General features: G+C 53.0%; 1 protein-coding gene across 1 annotated transcript in view; it reads left to right on the top strand.

Annotated features, from left to right (window-relative positions):
- The first annotated feature begins 311 nt into the window (after window positions 1-311).
- The window catches only part of AKAP1 (A-kinase anchoring protein 1), a 30,785-nt gene continuing 11,523 nt past the window's right edge, over window positions 312-19,573 (top strand). The window contains exons 1-3 of the mRNA XM_053275261.1: window positions 312-535; window positions 15,839-17,483; window positions 17,901-18,034. Coding sequence (XP_053131236.1) covers window positions 15,863-17,483; window positions 17,901-18,034 — 1,755 coding nt within the window. The 5' untranslated portion in view covers window positions 312-535; window positions 15,839-15,862. The remainder of the gene's footprint in view (window positions 536-15,838; window positions 17,484-17,900; window positions 18,035-19,573) is intronic.

The raw sequence follows: 19,573 nt of genomic DNA, 5'->3' as shown, positions 1-19,573 counted from the left end.
TCCCGGGGCGGGGCGGGGCGAGTGGCACGTTCCCCCCCCCGCTGCTACTGCGCCTGCGCACTGCTTGGCTTCCGGAGGACGGAGGGAGCAGGGCGTGCTTGAAATCCGGCGGCGGCGCTGCTCCGGGCTCCGAGGGCGCTTGTAGTGCTACAGTGTAGCAAGCGACCACGCCTGGCAGGAGGCGGGCCTGCGGTGGTGCGCGCGCGCGTGCGCAGTCGAGCCCTCGGGGGCCGGGAGGTCCTCTCGCGCGAGCGGCGGTCCAGGGGCGGGGGGGAGGGCGAGGGCGAGGGGGCGGGGCGAGTGGAACGTCGGGAGCGCGACGGTGGGCGGGGCGAGTGGAACGTTGTGTATATCGGGCCGAATGTCTCAGCGTTCCGAAAGGCCCGGCCGGGCGGCACGTGGGGCGGCGGCGGCAGCAGCAGCGGCGGCGGCGAGCGGGTGGTGGGGCTGCGCCGGGCAGGGGGGCACACTCGGGGGCGGCGCCGGGGCGAGCGACAGCCGCAAGAGGGCCAGCAGCAGCACCGGACCACGGCGCGTGAGTAGCCCCTCGCCCCCCGCTCGCGCTCCCCCAGCTGGGCGGCCAAGGCGCTAGTCCTCATTGCCGTGAGGCAGGTTTTCTTCTCGGGAGCACCCCCCCCACACACACACACCACCCGCTTGCCCGCCGTTGCCCGGGCGGGCGCCAGCTCGGGGGTCTTCGCCTCTCCCCCCCCCAGTCCAGGCACTCCGTCCTGGTCCCCCGCGCTCAGGGTTGCCAACGTCTCCTCGGCGGCGCCTCGCCCGAGCCAGGCTTGCTCGGCGGCCGGGGGCGGGTCCTTGCCATATGGCGCTGTTGCTGCCGTGGAAGCCGGCCTGCTGCTGCTGCTGCTTCCCTGCGGGCCGCCGTCCACACGTGCGCCGCAGCCCGGCTCTGCCCCGCTCCCGGCCTCTTCTGTCGGCTCTGTCCGCAGCCTCTGGGGGCCTCTGGCAGGCAGGCAGGCAGCCTGGCTCCCGCAGCCGGCGCCGCGCCCCTCGGGGTGGGGGAAAGGGCAGCGCGCCGGCGGCGTCCTTGGCTGTCTCCTTGGCCAGGGGCGCCCCGACCCGGGCAGGCAGCGGCTGCGGCCGGGCTCCTTCCCCTGCCGCGGCCAGGAGGCACGCTGTGCTGCCCGGCTCCTTTCCTTCTCCCTGCCTGGATTCCTGCACCCGGCGGCGGCGGCGCTGCTGGAGGAGAGGCTCGCTATTCGGGCGCTGCCCCGAGGAGTCTCCTAGTCTGAGCCCCGCTTGGCGCGGGCTGCGTTGAGCTGCCCGCTGCGCCTCCTGGGAAGCAGCTTGGCCTTGGCCAAGAGTGTGTGTGTTGGCATCTAGTGCCGGGTTGGTGGCCTGTGGATGATGGGAGTTGGAGTCCCAACATCATCTGGGACCTTCTCCTGGCATACGGATTTGAGAACATATGGTGGGCCTGGAAGGGGCTGGGTGGCTTCAGCCAAGCTAACTGGGCCAAGAGGCCACTTTGGAATGGGGTGATCTTCTTGTTTGTGAGCATGGGGAGAGCGACTGACCCTCTCCGTCCCCAGCACAGCATTCCTCTAGTGGCTGTTGCTGGTGTCGATCTTGTGTTTCTTTTTAGGCCGTGCGCCCTTTGGGGACAGGGAGCCCCTCTTTATTTCTCTGTGTAATCCACTTTGGGAACTTGGGTTGAAAAGCAGTATATCAATATTTGTTATCAGGGGAACATAGGCTTTCTACCGAGTCAGACCCTCGGTCCGTCTAGCTCAGGGTTGTCAACCCAGACTGGCAGCGGCTTCTCCGAGGTGGCAGGCAGGGGTCTCTCTCTCCGCCCTGTCTGGGAGATGCTGCCAGGGAGGGAACTTGGAACCTCCTGCTGGTCTGCTCTGCAGGGTGGATGTGTTGCTGAGATACTCGGGGAGGGATGCAACTTACAGGATATGAAGCACTACTACTACTACTACTATACTTCATTTGTTAGCCTTTCCAGAACGAATTGTTCTCTGGGAGGCTTACAACACAGCATGAGATCAAAGCACACATTTAATCAACCACAGACCAAAAAAGGGGAGCAAAGAACACAATAGAAAAACGATTGTAAAAACAAACAAACAAATAAAAATCAGTTGCAATGGTCTACTCTCAAGTTGCAATGGCTTTCGGTGGTGCCGAGAGTGTTTGTCAAGAGGCTTGTGCTGAAGGGTGGAGTTGAGGTGGTCGGCCAGGCCTGCTCCACTTAGGCCCCTCAGCTGTTTGTGGACTACAACTCCCATCATCCCCTGCCATGGTGGGTCTCTCCCCTGGATGGAGAAGCTCGTGACTTTTGAAGTGTCTGGTCTAACCTGGGGTGTGTGTGTTGCTATAGTGGCATCATTTTGGCCAGGCTGCCCGGGGGTGGATTCATCTCCAGCAGAATCACTGCCCCTTCCTTGCCCTCTTCTCCTTAATGTGGACTAGGACCCCCTCGGCACACCCGCTCGCCCCCACGAGGTGTGGGTGCTTTGTTTTGGAAATGGCTTGTTCTGGGAACGGGCTTCCTTTATTACAGGAGGAGAGGAGAGCTGGCCTTGTGGTAGCCAGCATGACTTGTCCCCCTAGCTAAGCAGGCTCTGCCCTGGTTTGCATTTGGAAGGGCGACTACATGTGGGAGCACTGCACGATCTTCCCCTCAGGGGATAAAGCCGCTCTGGGAAGAGCATCTAGGCTCCAAGTTCCCTCCCTGGCAGCATCTCCAATGAGATAGGGCTGAGAGAGATTCTTGCCTGCCACGTTGGAGAAGCTGCTGCCAGTCTGTGCAGACAATCCTGAGCTCGATAGACCAAGGGTCTGACTCAGTATATGGCAGCTTCCTATGTTGAGGTTCAACTGACACTTGTGTCAAAACATTCATATCTTGGGTTAATTATGAATGCTATCCGATCTATTGTATTGTAATTTTGATTTTTTAAAAAAAACAACTTTTGGCATAACATTTGTGCAGAATTATCTCACGTGGTGTGTGTGAACAAATGATTATACACGGTGCACCAATCAATCAATATTCTGTGCATATCGTGAGCTCCGTGTGGCATCTGGAGCCGCTCATCTAGGCTGGGAACCGAAACGAATCGAGGACTCCTTGGAGAGGGGAAAGGTGTTTGGGCGTGGTGTGGGGGGGGAAGAGAAAGCCTGGCTTTCCTGGGGGGCGGGGCGAGGGGTGTCTCCAAGGGGGCCACTAGCCACAGCAGGTCGGCAAGGAAGGAGCGTCTCCCTGGAAGGAGCCGGCGACCGCCGGAGGTCACCCCTGCTGGCCGCCGCGGCGGCCGCGGCGTCTCTCTTGCAAGGCAGAACGGTAACTTGAGCCCTCGGCTTGCTTCACGCCCTACGGTGTGCGCGCTTTCTTCTCCTCCCGCAGGCACAACGGAGAAGGGGGAGGCCGGCTTGCCCTTCTCGCCTCTCCCCTCCTGCTGCCGTCCGTGCCGACGACGGGGGACCCCACCATGGCTGGGGTCCCCAAGGAGCGGCGACCCCCCCCAGGCGGGTTTCGGTGGCCGGCCGGGTGGCCGCTCTCACTGGCATGGGATGTGGCCTGTAAAGTCAGGGTTGCTGTAGCCGGAAGACACGGGGCGTGAGCCGGGCAGAGCCCAGAGGCAGGTAGCCAAGCCTTTAAAAAATAAAAATAAAAATAAATAAATAAATAAATAAATAAATAAATAAATAAATAAATAAATAAATAATTGGGCTTATGGTTTAGTCACTGGGGGATCAGGCTTGCATGCATTTCCTGGGCTCCACAAGTAAAAGGACGCTGGGGTACATAGGGAGCTGCCGTATACTGAGTCAGACCCTTGGTCTATCTAGCTCAGTATTGCCTTCACAGACTGGCAGCAGCTTCTCCAAGATGGCAGGCGGGAATCTCTCTCTCAGCCCCATCTTGGAGATGCTGCCAGGGAGGGAACTGGGAACCTTCAGCTCTTCCCAGAGCGGCTCTATCCTGAGGGGAATCTCTTCCAGTGCTGCTCACACTTCTAGTCTCCCTTTCATATGCAAACCAGGGCGGACCCTGCTTAGCTATGGGGACAAGTTATGCTGGCAACCACAAGACCAGCTCTCCTCTCCATGGTGGTGGACTCTTCTACAAGTTGAACATCTGTGGAGGGAGGTGGGCATCTTCCTGTGGAAGACACACACACAGACACAGACACACACACAGAGCTTTTTGGAAACTCTGCGGGACAGGATATAGATGGCCTCCCTTTCTTCGGCCTAGTTGGAAGGTACCAGTCGGGTTCCTAATGGCTCTTAGTATTTGTATTATGCTTTTTAGAGGGCAGAAGGTGTGCTGTTGTGTTACTTTCACAGCATCCCTGCGAGGCGGGCCGGGGCTTCCGGATTGCCGGAGTGGGAGAGGGCTGGAGGTGAGGAAGCAACTGCTTGTGTCCTTTGGGCCATCGCTGCGAACTAGGAATTGCTACCAGGCAGGGTGGATTTGATTTAAATCAAACTGATTTAAATCACTAGCAGGGTGGATAAAAATCAATGATTTTTTTTAAAAAATCGGATTTAAATCGGATTTTTTTGATTTAAATCGGATTTTTTTGATTTAAATCGGATTTTTTTTATTTTTATCCACCCTGCTAGTGATTTAAATCGTGATTTAAATCAGTTTGATTTAAATCAAATCCACCCTGCTACCAGGGCAATCAGCTTGGGTGGGTTTCTTTTTAAACCGCTGGCATTCCAGAAGTCTTTGCCCTCATGCTTTCAACTAGAGGGCTAGTGAATGACTTGACTAGCAAGCCAGAGGTGGTGGGTTCGAATCCCCCGCTGGTCTGTCCCCCAGATTATGGGAAACACCTCTTATCGGGCAGCAGCGATACAGGAAGATGTTGAAAGGCATTATCATCTCATACTGGGCGGGAGGAGGCAATGGTCAACCCTTCCTGTATTCTACCCGAGACAACCACAGGGTTCTGTGGATGCCACGAGTCGACACCGATTCGACGGCACAGACTACTCTAGTAACTTTTTTTGGCACTGTTTCTTTTATAGATTGCGGGACTGCGGATAGAAATGGCTGATAGTGAGTCACGCTGAGAATCGGTGTTTTCTCCTAAGGCGTGCGCACGCTTACACGGTTTTCGAGGCCCGTTCAGTTAATTTTAGATCCCACTCAGGTTGAATCGGGAAGGCCCCGCTCTGAATGCATCTGTGTGCACACACTGCCTGGATACTGGTGCCGGGCGTGAAACCCATTCTGCACGCAGAGATGAGAAAAAATTAGCTAGAACGCTGCTGAGAATTGAGTATTGTGTGTGTGTGGGTGGGTCTCACTGGATTGTGTAATTCAGGGTCTGCCTCGAGTTAGCAGATTATCCAATTTTAACACCCCACGCACACATGTCTCTCTGGATTCCCAGATGATGTCGACTACAGCTCCCAGAACCCCCTGCTGCCCTAGCCTTTGCTTGGGGATTCTGGGAGTTGTAGTCAACAACATCTGGGAATCCCTGTTAGAGGGGACCCCAGATGCTGCTGGACTACAACTCCCATCGTCCCCAGCTGCAGTTGACTTCGAGGGTGCCGGTGGGGGGTGATGGGAGTTGTAGCCCAGCCAACCTCTGGGTCCCTGGCGTAGTTTGAAGTTTCTGTTGGGGATGTGCACGGAACTGGTTCGGAAGCCCTTGGTGGGGTTCGAAAGCCCGGTGGTTCGAAGGTTCGAAATCTCATTAAGGACAGAGGAGGGGGCTCTTACCCCTCCCACCACATCTCCCCCTTTTAAAACGGTCCGACGGGGCGGCAGCGTGCCCCCTGAGACTAGATGTTGCTGCTGCTGCGTGCATGCCACGCATGCTCACGCGCATGTTGCAGCATGTGCACGCACAGCGGCCACTTGAAGAGATTCCCCCCCCCCCGTGCTGTACGGGTCCCCTCCCCTTGCTTTGGGGTGAAGGCTGTGCCTGGATCGGGTTGGTGAAGTGCACCGAAGAGAGGGTGTGTCGGGCAGGCCGGTCCGATTCGGCCAGGGGAGAGCGGTGCTTTTAATCGAAACGGTTTGCTTTCCTGCACATGGTGTTGTGTCGGGAGAATATTTAGACACGATTTTTTTCAATAAGAAGTTCCCTAAGTGGCATGCCTGGAGAAATAACAATAAAGGGGGGCTCCCTGTCCCCAAAGGGCTCACCAGCTAAAAAAGAAAGACGAGAGAGACTGCAGCAGCGGCCGCCACGGGAGGGACGCTGTGTTGGGGACGGAGAGGGCCGGTTGCTCTCCCCATGCTCGATAAAGAGAATCATCACTTTAAAACGGTGCTTTTTGCCCAGTTGGCAGGAGACAGAGTTATTGGTGTTTTGTGTGTGTGTGTGTGTGTGTTAGAAGCTGGGCTGTGTGCAGCTCTGCCTGCAAAACACAGGTCTGTTCTGTGACCTGCGGGCCGTTATGCAAATGTGTGCGGATTCTCAGGTTTTGCATAAGGGCTCCTGTTCGTGGCAGGCTCCCCTCTGAGCCGTGGGAGCATCTTACCAGCTCTCTTCGCTTCGGAGGAGTCACCAGACACGGCCCTGTGTACTTCAAAGCCGCCTTTACAACATGAGGGCTAGAAACTTGGGCGGCCCCTTTTAGATTCCGAGAGACTGACTGCTGCGGCCGCCAGGGGTTCCCAGTTGGGGACCCCCTGGGTCCTGTGTCTTTCAGAAGCTCAGTCCCCGGCAAGAGTATTGTACTCAAAACCTGCCCAGTGAGGAGGAGAGCTGGACTTGTCGTGAGCAGGAATTGCCTCTCTTGCTGAGCTGGGTCTGCCTTGGTTTGCGTTTGGGTGGGAGACGACACGTGAGAGCTGCAAGAGACGGGGCCGTAGCTTCCGAAGCCACCCTAGCATCGTGTCTGCTGGGCTGGGACGCTGCTTCCTGAGTCTGACCCTTGGTCCGTCCCACTCAGGATGGTCAGCTCGCTCTGGTAGCAGCGCCTCTCAGACAGGCCTTGCACAGCCGTCCCTGGAGATGCTGCCATGGGTTGGACTTTGGACTTTGTGCGTGCGAGCAGGTGCTCTTGAGTTGACTTCCTGTTGCCCAAACCCTCCAGGGTTGGCTTCGTTTAAATTTATTTATTTATTATTTAACCTATTTTTATACTGCCCAAAACTGGCTTCTCTGGGCGGTTCACAACCAAATCAAAACAAAAGATAAAACGTTAGAACAGGACAAAACAAAAATTGAAAACACAGCAATTTAAAAACAATTAAAAAAAAACAATATTCTAAAAACAACATTAAAACAATTGATTTAAATTGCTTCACAGAAGGACTCTGTTTTAATGATTTAAACTGTTCGTCGAGAGGATTCTATTTCCATCTTCATTTTCTAGTCGAAGCCCATTCTTGTTCTCTGATAGGACCTTCGTGCCTCATTCAGGGATAGATTTAGGTTTCATTTTTAGGAGGTAGGTAGACACTCTTAAGAGGTCACACACCATCTCCTAATGCTGTCCCCTTTGAGTAACCAGGAACATAGGAAACTGCCATATACTGAGTCAGACCCTTGGTCTTTCTAGCTCAGTATTGTCTTCACAGACTGGCAGCGGCTTCTCCAAGGTTGCAGGCAGGAGTCTCTCCCAGCCCTATCTTGGAGAAACCAGAGAGAGAACTTGAAACCTTCTGCTCTTCCCAGAGCGGCTTCATCCCTTGAGGGGAAGATCTTGCAGTGCTCACACATCAAGTCTCCCATTCAAATGCAAACCAGGGCAGACCCTGCTTAGCTAAGGGGACAAGTCATGCTTGCGACCACCAGACCAGCTCTCCTCTCCTAGGAACATAGGAAACTGCCATATACTGAGTCAGACCCTTGGTCTCTCTAGCTCAGTATTGTCTTCACAGACTGGCAGCAGCTTCTCCAAGGTGGCAGGCAGGAATCTCTCTCAGCCCTCTCTTGGAGATGCTGCCAGGGAGGGTACTTGAAACCTTCTGCTCTTCCCAGAGCGGCTTCATCCCCTGAAGGGGAAGATCTTGCAGTGCTCACACTTCTAGTCTCCCATTCAAATGCAAACCAGGGCAGACCCTGCTTAGCTAAGGGGACAAGTCATGCTTGCGACCACCAGACCAGCTCTCCTCTCTCTCTCTCCAGGCCCTGCATTTCTTGGCTGCACTGTTTGCCTTTCGCACTGATGCCTGCTCTTATCCACAGGTACAAGGAACTCATGAAAAATATCCCCAAATGGGCTCTCTCTTACGGTGCGGTGTGCAGCTTGTACGGGGTGCGGGCGGTGATGGCTTCTGCCCCACGACACAATTTTGTATCTGCGCCGAACGGACTTGCAGGGTTGAGGGTTGAAAAATGGGTGCCTGAGGCCGCCCTGCCCTTTCGCCCAAACGTCCTGGTTTCCCCAGTCACGGTCCAGCCTTTTCCGACGCCCAGGGTGTCTCTGGAGGGTGGAGCGGCGGCCTCAGAGTGCTCAAGTCCACGGGAGCGATGCGTTGCGACAAAAAGCCATTGCAGCACAGATGTGTGGGGGGGGGAAGGAGATTTTGGGTGGCTCCCTCCCTGGAATTTCACCACCCTGCTTGTCTTGAGACGGTTTCTTAGGGGCAAGTACGGTGCAAGTATGATGACCCTCGTTCCACCTGGAGGGGATGCAAGCATCAGATTTGCCCCAGCCTGGGTGCAGAAAGAGAGGTTAAACGAATCAAAATGTTTGAATTTTTTTAGAACAAAAATTCACACACACACCCTGAAGGGGAGGCCTTTGAGAACTGTTTTGGTCTGTGGACACAGGTGCGAGAAAGGGCGGCTGCTGTGTTGGAAGAGGCATTCTGCTTTCTGCCCTGCAAGAGGGGAATGCCTCTTCTGAGATGGCTTCTCGTGTGCACCTGGGCAGCGTCTCCGAGACCAAAGCCTGCCCTTTTCTGGAAAAGCAGCCGTGTTTGTTTATGTGTGGGTTTTGTTACCTGGAGGGCAGGCCCTTGGCTGTCGGCCGTTTGCTGAAGGAGAAGGCGGCTGCCAATGTCGGAGATGGCACAAAATGCGCTGGGCTCACAGAGCTGATGGGCCTGCCTTTTGCAGAACCCGTGGCATTCCCTTTTGCAGAACCCGTTGCATTCCCTTCTAAAGCCAACCAAGCAAGCTGCTGCGTCTTGTGCCAGGGAGTTCCACAAGCTGGTAGCGTGAAGAGGTCCTTCTTGCCTCTCCTGAATCTGCTGCCTCTCCGTTTCACTGGATTTCCATAGGTCTAGGCTCAAGCACGTTTCTGCAAGCGAGGAGGCAGAGGTGGATTTCTGCCTGATGTGGGCAGTTTCCCTTGCCTAATAGAGTTGTGCCCAACTGCAGTAGAAATTCCCCCCACGTTGATTTGCCAGATGATCCAGTTTGTTGCACTGAGTTCTCCTTCAGATTAAAAATAAGATTTTTGCATATACAGCCTTACAAATACTTCTAATCAGACAAACGATGGGTCACCAGGACAATCCAAGCTGACTAATAGGATATAGAACCTGCAATGAACAAAGTTTTTTTTAAAAAAAATACTCTTGCAAAGTTTCACCCCTTAATAAATTACCAGCAGCAACTACAAAACCCAGATTCATCCGGTGGCCCCGACTTCGTCTCCCAAACGCATCTCAGCCAATCTCTGCAGAGCCTTAATTTCTGTTAATTTCTTTTATTTATTTATTTGTCAAATTTTGTATACCACCCCAAACGTCAGTCTCTGCCCAAGTGTCTTGTGGCCAGTATTTATTTTATTTTACCTATCAGATTTGTACACCGCCCTAAACCTTTGTCTCTGGGCAGGTTAACAATAACTTAAAAACAAGTTTTAAAACATACACAAACTTGAAAACAATATAGATAATTTAAAATTGCAGATTAAAACCTAAGCAGTTTAAAAAGCTTAGGTGAAGAGGTGCGTTTTCGAGGGCTTTTAAAAAATGGTTAGAGATGGGGACGATCGTGTTTCAGTAGGGGGCACGTTCCACAGTTCCCGGGGCAGCCACCGAGAAGGCCCCGTCCCCGCGTGGCCGCTAAAGGCCCCCGCATTTATGGTGGCAGAGAGTCCTTTTCTGTTTGCTCTCCTTCTCGCTCTTGCTTCCCTTCTCCCTGCTCACATGTTCCTCCTTGGTCTTGTTGGCTTCCATGCCAGAAGGCTTTATTTGTACACATCAGGGCAAAGTACGCTCCCGAGACGGTTTAATCTCCAAATAACATTGTGTGTGTGTGTGTGTGTGTGTGTGTGTGTGTGTGGGGGCAATGCTCTCAAAAGGTTACGGCTTATGTGCGACACACAATTTAAAAAAAACACACACACACACCCCCAAGCAGGCTTCAGGTTTCTCAGACTGGCAGCAGTACAACAGGTGTGGTTTTTTCCCCACTAGGCTTAATAGCCTCACTCTGGTCTTGCGGCCCTGTTTTCGATCACAACCCGTGTCCTTGGCACTCTTTCCTGAGCTACTTTTATTCTTATTAACCTGGTTTTGTGTTTTGTGTTTTGTGTTTTGTGTTTTGTGTTTTGTGTTTTGTGTTTTGTGTTTTGTGTTTTGTGTTTTGTGTTTTGTGTTTGTTTTGTGTTTTGTTGTTAATGGGTGGGCCGTATCTGTCTTGGGAGGCATTTCTTTTCTGCCAGGCGTTTGTCCTTTAATTGTTTGTTTGTTTGTTTAATTTATTCTCTCCCCCTTAAATCTCAGATGCTGTTCATGTTTGTACAACTGCCCTGAGTCTGTGGATTGGGCGGTATATTAAATCTCTTAATCAAATTAATAATAGGGATATCCTGGGCCTATTCTGCTGAGGATGTCATCAGCAATCCTAACTTCAGTTGCTAGCTTCTCGGTTGGCTTCCCCACGTAATATTGTGTTTGCGAAGGTAGATCGCTGGCTGGGGTGGGTTAGAAGGTAGATCTATTTATTTTTAATTGTATTTATTTATTGCATTTATATCCCGCTGTTCCTGCAAGGAGCTCAGAGCGGTGCACGTGGTTATTTTTATTAGGAATCTAGGCAGCTGCCATATACTGAGTCAGACCCTCGGTCTATCTAGCTCAGTATTGTCTACCCAGACTGGCAGCGGCTATTCTCCGGTCACAGGCAGAAGTCTCTCTCAGCCCTGTCTTGGAGATGCTTGGCCAGGGAGGGAATTGGGAACCTGCTGCATGCAAGCAGGCAGGGGCTCTTTCTCCCTAGAGTGGCCTCATCCCCCTGAGGGGAACCGCTCCCAGTGCTCACACCTGTAGTTGCCCATTCAAATGCAAACCAGGGTGGACCCTGCTTAGCACAAGGGGAAACGCCGCGCTTACTCGCACAAGCCCCGCTCTCCTTACTCGGGAGATCCCAGTCGGCTCATGGACCATTGGGGTGGCCTGCCGTTGATCCAAGACTTCCTGTTGACCACAATCAAGCTCCGTTCCCGAATCGGGATTTCGGTTGTGTTGCAGCCTGGATGTCGTTTACCCCGTGCATGCTCTGGTTTATTCCAGTGTGGGGCTCGTGGGGTGGGTGTGTGTGTGTGTGTGTGTGTGTGTGTGCGTGGACGCTTCCCCCCCGAACTGCCATTTTTCCTATTGCTTTATCGTTTTAGGCAGGGCTGCTTTTCAACAGGGAAAGTTTGACATCCGCCCCCTTCAGAGTGTTGGGGCCATTCTGGACTTGGCTACCCAGCTCACTGGGTTCCCTCTGCTAGAAGCTTTGGGCTTCCGTGTGGGCTTATAAGGCAGCTCCTCTCTCCTGGGGCTATTTTTAGCATGGAAAAAATTCCCCAGCCTCCCCCCGTGACTCTGTTTTTTTTCTTTTCATGCAACGGGTTCCTCTCCAGTGTGCCTCTCTTTCGCCAGACAGCTGCCTTGCCTTTCTCATTCCGCAGTATTACGCCATGACGTCATGATGCGATTGCAGGGCCGGAGGGCTGTGCGATTCGGACCGGCCCGTTTCATCCCCGCTGGGCCCTGGCAGGGTATTGCTTCGGCTTGCCGGGGCCGTCCAAATCCTCCGGTGTGATGCAAGGGCCCCTCGGGGAAATCGGTGAGCGGGGAAGGCCTAGCAGTCTTGTCGAAGAAATGGGAATAAAAATATGACTTATAGACACTGTCGTTGGTTTGGCACTTGATTTAGTCCGAGGGTGTTCCTTAGCGGCGCGTCCCAGCGCCTGCGTTTTGGCAGTGCTCACCATGGACTAGATCCTTGGCAATATGAGATCCCTTGTTTGCAACTCCCACGACAGGTTTTTTCCCTGCTTGAAACTCTAGTTGGGGGTGGGATTTAAAGATCTTCTTCTTCTTCTTCTTCATCACCATCATCATCATCATCATATTATTATTATTACATTTCTATCCCGCTCTTCCTCCAAGGAGCCCAGAGCGGTGTACGACATCCTTGAGTTTCTCTTTCACAACAACCCTGTGAAGTAGGCTAGGCAGAGAGAGAAGTGACTGTGGATGGAGGTTAGGATGCATTGTGGTCCCCTGACGCCGAGAGCGGTATCCCGGGATCTGGGCCGTGGCGCCGGGGATCGAAGGCTGAGCTTCCTTGAGGTTTTTGTCTGCTCCTAAAACCCACGTGGAGCCACCGAACGGCGCACCGGGGAAATGGCTTGACTAGCCAGCCAGAGGTTGCCGGTTCGAATCCCCGCTGGTCTGTATCCCAGACTATGGGAGATTTCTATATTAGGCAGCAGCGATCTAGGAAGATGCTGAAAGCCATCCTCTCATACTGTGCGGGAGGAGGCAATGGCCAACCTCTCCTGTATTCCACCAAAGAAAAACCACAGGGCTCTGTGGTCGCCAGGAGTCGACCCCGACTTGACAGCACACGTTACTTTTAAAAACCATGCACTGTTGAACATTTCTGCCCTGGTGTTGTGTTACGACAGCTGACTTTTTAAAAGGCAAAATTTTGATCAAAGGGGGACGGCAACGATGGAGTGGCCGGGACAGTCTCCATAACCAGCCTTGCTTGGTGAAAAGTAGTGTCCAGAGCTGAAGCTTCCCACGTGGCTGCAGCTCATTGAGCCAAAAGAAGCGCTGCATGCGTGGTCTGGTTTTCACTGCAGTTGTGCATGATATATTGCATGTGATGCGTTGGGCTATACAGAGGAATTCCCTGAGCGTAGAAAGGCTGTGTGTCGGGAAGAAGGGTTCTAACCCACCCGTGTGGCGCACGGTTGGAGAGCTGGACTAGGACCAGGGAGATTCGAATTCAGAGCCCTGCCCAGCCATGAAACCCGCTGGGCGATTCGGACCAGTCGCTTCTCTCAGCTGAACGCGACTTCACAGGGTGGTTATGAGGATGAAGATGACCTCCTCCCTCTGGGCTCTTCGGTGGGATGTAAATAAAAGCCCAGGCGTCGCCCGTTGAGTTGCTTACATGCTGAAAATTCCTTTGCGTGGAGGGTTGTTCGTTCACGTCCAGTCCAGTGCCTTGGGAAATCTTGCCCTCATCTGGTTCTGCGGGCAGAGCCCTGGCCAAGCCGAAACGCATTTGAGGAAACGGCGGATGTTTTCTCGTATCCGACTCGGGAATCTCGTATCCGACTCGGGAATCCGAGTCGGGATCGAGGCAGCTGCGTGGTTTCGGAGGTCGCAGCACTCTGACGGACGCCCTCGTGTGCCAGGACTCGCTTGGAGTTATAAAAAGAAAAGGGAGGCATTCCTTTCCATAACAGTGGAGAACCCACAGGCCTTGTGGCTGGAATGTCGAGATAAACAACGGTCCGGAGAGAATGACTTCCCGGAGAAAGTCCTTACAGTTGACTTGGGTCGTGTGCGGCGCTCGGGAGTGCAGCTCTGTGCCCTTGGGGTGCCTCAAGCCCAGGATGCTCATAGGAACACAGGAAGCTCCCATATACTGAGTCAGACCATTGGTCTATCTAGCTCAGTATTGTCTACCCAGACTGGCAGCGGCTTCTCCAAGGTTGCAGGCAGGAGTCTCTCTCTCTCTCTCTCCCAGCCCTATCTTGGAGATGCTGCCAGGGAGGGGACTGGGAACGTTCTGCATGCAAAGCAGATGCTCCGGGGAATGTGCTATAATGAATGACAAGGGAATGCCCTCTGCAAAGCCCAAGTTCCTCCCAAACAGCTTGGCAGCCCTAAAAATGCAGGCTAATTACTTTAAGGTGGTAGCAATCAGTGTCCCCTCGAAGGCGTACGCCCGCTCACAGGTTTTTTGATGTCTGCTCAATTAATCCCACTCAGGTTGAATCGGGAAGGCACCACTCTGAATGCACATGGTGTGCACACACAGTGCCTGGTTTTGCTGCCCAGAATAAAACTCATTCCGCACACAGATGGAAAAAAATTAGAGAGAACCCTGTTAGCAATTGATTGTAAGGGGCCCCCCGTTTAATCTGTATTTTCGCTGTCATATTTATATATCGCCCGATATTTACATCTCTCGGTGGCGTACACAATCCAAATTGGAATATAAAAATGAAAACGGGACACTTTTTTTCACAGGATACAAACAGCTAACCATTTTAAAATTCTAATAACCAGAAGCCTGAGAAAACAGGTGTGCCTTAAGGTTGTTCTTAAAAACGAGGGGTTCAGGGATGAACTTTTGTGTGAACTGGCTCTGAATTGTGTCGAGAATATTGCTCTGTTTGTATGTATGTCATGTTATATGTCGTCTCTTGGCTGTGGGCTTCTCGGAGGCATGTGTTGGGAAGCGGGATGTTGGACTGGATGTGCAGGGGTGTTCTTGGATTCTAATACGTTTCCACAGTGTCTAAACCAAGTTCTCAAAGTGGTTTGCACAGGAAAAGGAGCCCGGTCAGCTCCCTGTCCCAAAACTTTACAAGTACAGGTGAAACTCGGAAAATTAGAATATCGTGCAAAAGTCCATTAATTTCAGTCATGCAAATTAAAAGGTGAAACTGATATATGAGACAGACACATTACATGCAAAGCGAGAGAAGTCCAGCCTTAATTTGTTATCATTGTGGTGATCATGGCGTACAGCTCATGAAAACCCCAAATCCACAATCCCAGAAAATTAGAATATCACATGGAACCAAGAAGACAAGGATTGTAGAAGAGAACAATATCGGACCTCTGAAAAGTAGAAGCATGCATATGTATTCAGTCCTTGGTTTGGGCCCCTTTGGCAGCAATGACTGCCTCCATGCGGCGTGGCATGGATGCTGTCAGCCTGTGGCACTGAGGAGGTGTTATGGAAGACCAGGATGCTTCATTAGCGGCCTTCAGCTCTTCTGCATTGTTTGCTCTCATGTCTCTCATCCTTCTCTCGGCAATGCCCCATAGATTCTCTATGGAGTCAGGTCAGGCGAGTTTGCTGGCCAATCAAGCACAGTACACTGTATACTTTTCGGAGGTCCGATATTGTTCTATTCTACAGTCCTTGTCTTCTTGGTTCCATGTAATATTCTAAATTTCTGGGATTATGGATTTGGGGTTTTCACGAGCTGTACGCCATGATCATCACAATGATAACCAAATAAGGCTGGACTTCTCTCGCTTTGCATGTAATGCGTCTGTCTCATATATCAGTTTCACCTTTTAATTTGCATGACTGAAATTAATGGACTTTTGCACGATATTCTAATTTTCCGAGTTTCACCTGTACTTGCATTAAAAGTTAACCTTTTCTTAAACGGGTCCCCCTCCCAGTTAGATGGGCAGTAACGCATTAGACGCTGCAGCCCTAAGACCACGGAGGCCCAGCTGAGCGCTGCCTAGAGCAAGGATTCTCAGCCTTGGGCCCCCAGATGTTATTGGACTTCAACTCCCAGAATCCTCAGCCCCAGTGGCCTTTGGTTGGGAATTCTGGGAGTTGAAATCCAGTAACATCTGGGGACCCAACGCTGAGAATCTCTGGCCTAGACCTAGAGCACAGAAGCCCCTCTTGTAACCTGCTCTGTTCTTCTTCTCTCCTCCTAGGTGTGACTGCTAGGGACCTTCACCATGGCTCTGCGTTTCCATAAGCTGCTGCCCTTCGCCATCCCGGGAGTCCTGGCCCTCATCGGGTGGTGGTGGTTTTCTTCGCGGAAAAAGGAGCGGGCAAGCAATCGCGGCAGGCAGGACTTGGCCGGCTTGGAAGAAGACCGGATCGGCAGTCCCAAGAGACAACCCGGCTCGAAAGATGACGCCAGCGACAAACGGCCGCTGCCTTTGGCGGTTGCACAGACTGCTGAAGGCGCCTTCGCCTTGGAGTCTTCGGGGCGGCGGGCACCCTCTCCGGAGTCCAGCGCCCAGAGCTTGGACCCCTCGAAGCCGCACCCTGTTGTGCCAGAGCCCGCCGTCGGATCGGACACTCTTCAGGACAACAGTCAAAAACTGGAGACAGCTATTTCTCAAGGTGGATTTGGATCTCCCGCACAGATGTCTTCTCTTCAGGAGACACGACGAGCTGGTGACTCCCTCCATACGGAGGGTGCAGCCGAGGAGAAGCTGGAACCCACGCAAGGTGCAGAGCAGATGCCAGAGGTGGGTTGGGCATCTCCACCGGAGACGTCTCGTTTGGAAGAGCCAGAGGACAGCCCCGATGTGGCTGTCCAGAAAGATGCATCAGAGAAGCCCTGGAGAGAAGGGCTCTCGCTCGCATCGACCTCGGTAGGTGCTGGTTCTTCACCTGTCCCTTGCTCCGAAGCAGCGAGCCAAACTCTGCCCAAGGCCTTGGCTGGTGTTGATGACCCCAAAATGGAAGAGATCAATGGCGGTGCTGGTGGTGGACTGGAGAGGGAGGTTGCGGTGTTGACGCAGCGGCTGCTGGAACCTGCTAGTTCGGCGTTGCCCCCGAAAGAAGAGATGTCTAGTTCGGACACGGATAGGACGTTGGCAAGCAGTGGAGTCCGAGAAGGTGGATACAAGACATGTTTGGAGAAAGAGAGGCCCGGAGGAGTTGGCTTGGAGAGAGAAGTCGAGACGATTGAGCAGGTTGCCATACACATCATTTCCAGGGTCATCCTCGCAGCCACAGAAGAAGTGCTTTCCGGATCGGTGGGCGATATGTCGGACAGAATCTGTCAAGTAACCGTTGGCCGCATTGATGCACCACTGGAGAAGGTGCCTGTCGGCCAAGTAGAATCCAGTAAGGGAGCTGAGATCCCACCTGAAAAGGCCTCCACAGTCAGCCCTGCTCCTCTATTGGAAGAGCACGTCAACCATCACGTGACCTTTTCCAGCCACTTGACACACGGTCTCCTGACTAACCCTGGTCGGCGGCTGATGGACTGCGTAGGTCTTGTGCCGTCGGGCGGCGACCTGACCGTGGTGGCGAACCTCGAGGAGGCCTTCGAAGATGCACACACGGTGACAGAGGACTCCGGGTGCAGTGCGTGCACCTCGGAAGACGGGACGAGTGCGGAAGAGCTCTTGAAAAACTCTTCCGCTTGCGAGCAGGATTTTTTGACCAGGACCTCAGTCCAAGACTTGGCACACCATTCGGCACCGAGCCGAAAACCCCACTCTCCAGCGCTGCCCGAAAACCAAGTGCCATACAGCAACGGGGTGCTGAAGGAAGACTGCCAGGATCGGAGGCACGACCAGCCGTGGCCGGCGGAAGCCGATACGGATCACTCGGGAGGTGAGAGTTTCGCTTCGGCTTCTGGGTGTGTCTTGATTTTCCCCTTGGTGAGGCTGAAGCAGGGACTCTGCCATGGGGCTGATCAGTGGCACATGAACTTGTGTCTGCCTCAGTGTGGTCTAGGTTCACTGGGTGTGGGGGCTTTGGAGGCACACAGACTAAAACTATCAGGGTGTTCTGGGTGTTCATGGTCTTACATCCACCGCTGTGATATACACGGACCATTTCTGAGAAGGTCTTCATTGGAAACTGGTGTATTAATGATGGCGATGTCTTTGGGTGTGGGAATGGTTCTAGGTTCTCCTACGTTCTCGAGAGAGTTGGATGCCGTGATGCCTGCAGAACTGGCAGGTCTTGGCTTGAAGAGCTGTGTGGTGGAGACGGGGCTCACGGCGGCACTTTCTCCCTCCTCTGTAGGTTCAGATGTAAATAGCATGGATTCCGTGGACAGTGGCTGTGCTCTCCGGAAGAAAGATAGCTGCCCCAGCTCGAAAACGGGCGTGGAATCCAATAAGATGGAGCTTGTCATCTGGGAGATCGAAGTTCCAAAAGTAAGGGCTGAAATATCCCCCCACCCTGGTGGGACAGGCTGGCCCGGGCACCTGTAAGCTGCTTTGCCCTTCGTAGGTGGACACTAGAGGGTTTTTGAGGGGCCAGGGAACGTGGGATATCCCCCTGCCCCATTCAACAGGCAGCAAAAGCTGTTCCGGATGTCTCAAGGAGTAGGCCCGGCTTTCTAAGGATTTTGATGATGTCTTATTGGCTGCCGTCTTAGAGATGGGCAGAGCATAAAACCGAGAAACAAAATTCTTTCCACACTTGGAGAACTCGTGGATAATTCACTTAGACCAGTTTGTGCAGTCGGTAACTGGATAAGACAGGTTCCCAGGAGCTGGGCCCGTTGGCATTTCCCGATGGTTCACGCTGGGCTGGAGAACCCGGCCCTGCCCATCATCATTATGGTCATCATCTTGGTTTGTTAGCTGCCCCATAACATCTTGGGGTTTATTTCATAAAAACACAGCTGACCAAAAAAAGAGTGGAGGGTTTGAAAGTTGAAACTAGAATACAAAACAATTTAAAAGATTAAAAAAAAAAATTAAAAGGCCAGAGTGAACAAAAAGGTCTTCACCTGGCATTGAAACGAACAAAGTGATGAGGCCAGGAGAACCTCACTGGGGAGGCTATTCCAGAAACGGGGTGCCACCACCGAAAAGGCCCTCTCCCTGGTTGCCACCCGCCTTGCCTCATTTGGTAGGAGCACTCGGAGGAGGGCCTCGGAAGAAGATCTTAAGGTCCAGGTTGAGACATAGGGGGCAAGGCACTCTCCCTTCTACCCAGCTGTGGAAGGAGGTTGGAGAGGAAGCCCTTGTGTCCAGCAGGATCCTTGCACACGATGGCTTCTCCATCCCCCACCTTGCATTTTATCAACCCCTGAGCAGAAAGCGGGAGTACGCCCACGCCCAGCTCCCAAACCTGGGTAGGATGCTTGTCCTACCCAAATACTCATGGTGTGAACTAGTCTACTAGGTTTTAGTCGATGCTCTTGTGTTGGCCATAGCAACACATTGATATCCTGTCCTTGAACACCTTTTGGAATGACAACTTGAAGGCCATATAGCTGATAAAAATGGTGTGGGGAAACGGGTGGCTCTAGGGTTTCCTGGGATCTACCCTCGGTGACTTCAGTCCGATTTAACATCTTCTGGAGGGTCACTCGCAGAACTCTTCTCCATGTGCCTCGTAAGGTCATTCGCTACAGTTGAGTAGTTTTCTGAATAATACATTGGCGCAGTGGGGAAATGACGTGACTAGCGAGCCAGAGGTTGCCGGTTCGAATCCCCGCTGGTATATTTCCCAGACTATGGGAAACACCTCTATTGGGCAGCAGCGATAGAGGAAGATGCTGAAAGGCATCATCTCACACTGCACGGGAGGAGGCAAAGGTCAACCCCTCCCGGATTCCACCAAAGACAACCACGGGGCTTTGTAGTCGACACCGACAGGATGGCACACTTTACCTTTACCTGGAGCTGCGTTGTGTGGACTCGGTCTGCACAGTGCCTGTAAGTCCCAAGCCAGACACTTCT

This window comes from Hemicordylus capensis, chromosome 12, assembly GCF_027244095.1.
Source record: "Hemicordylus capensis ecotype Gifberg chromosome 12, rHemCap1.1.pri, whole genome shotgun sequence".
Taxonomy (NCBI): Eukaryota; Metazoa; Chordata; class Lepidosauria; order Squamata; family Cordylidae; genus Hemicordylus; species Hemicordylus capensis.
This window is presented reverse-complemented; position numbering and strand designations above follow the sequence as displayed.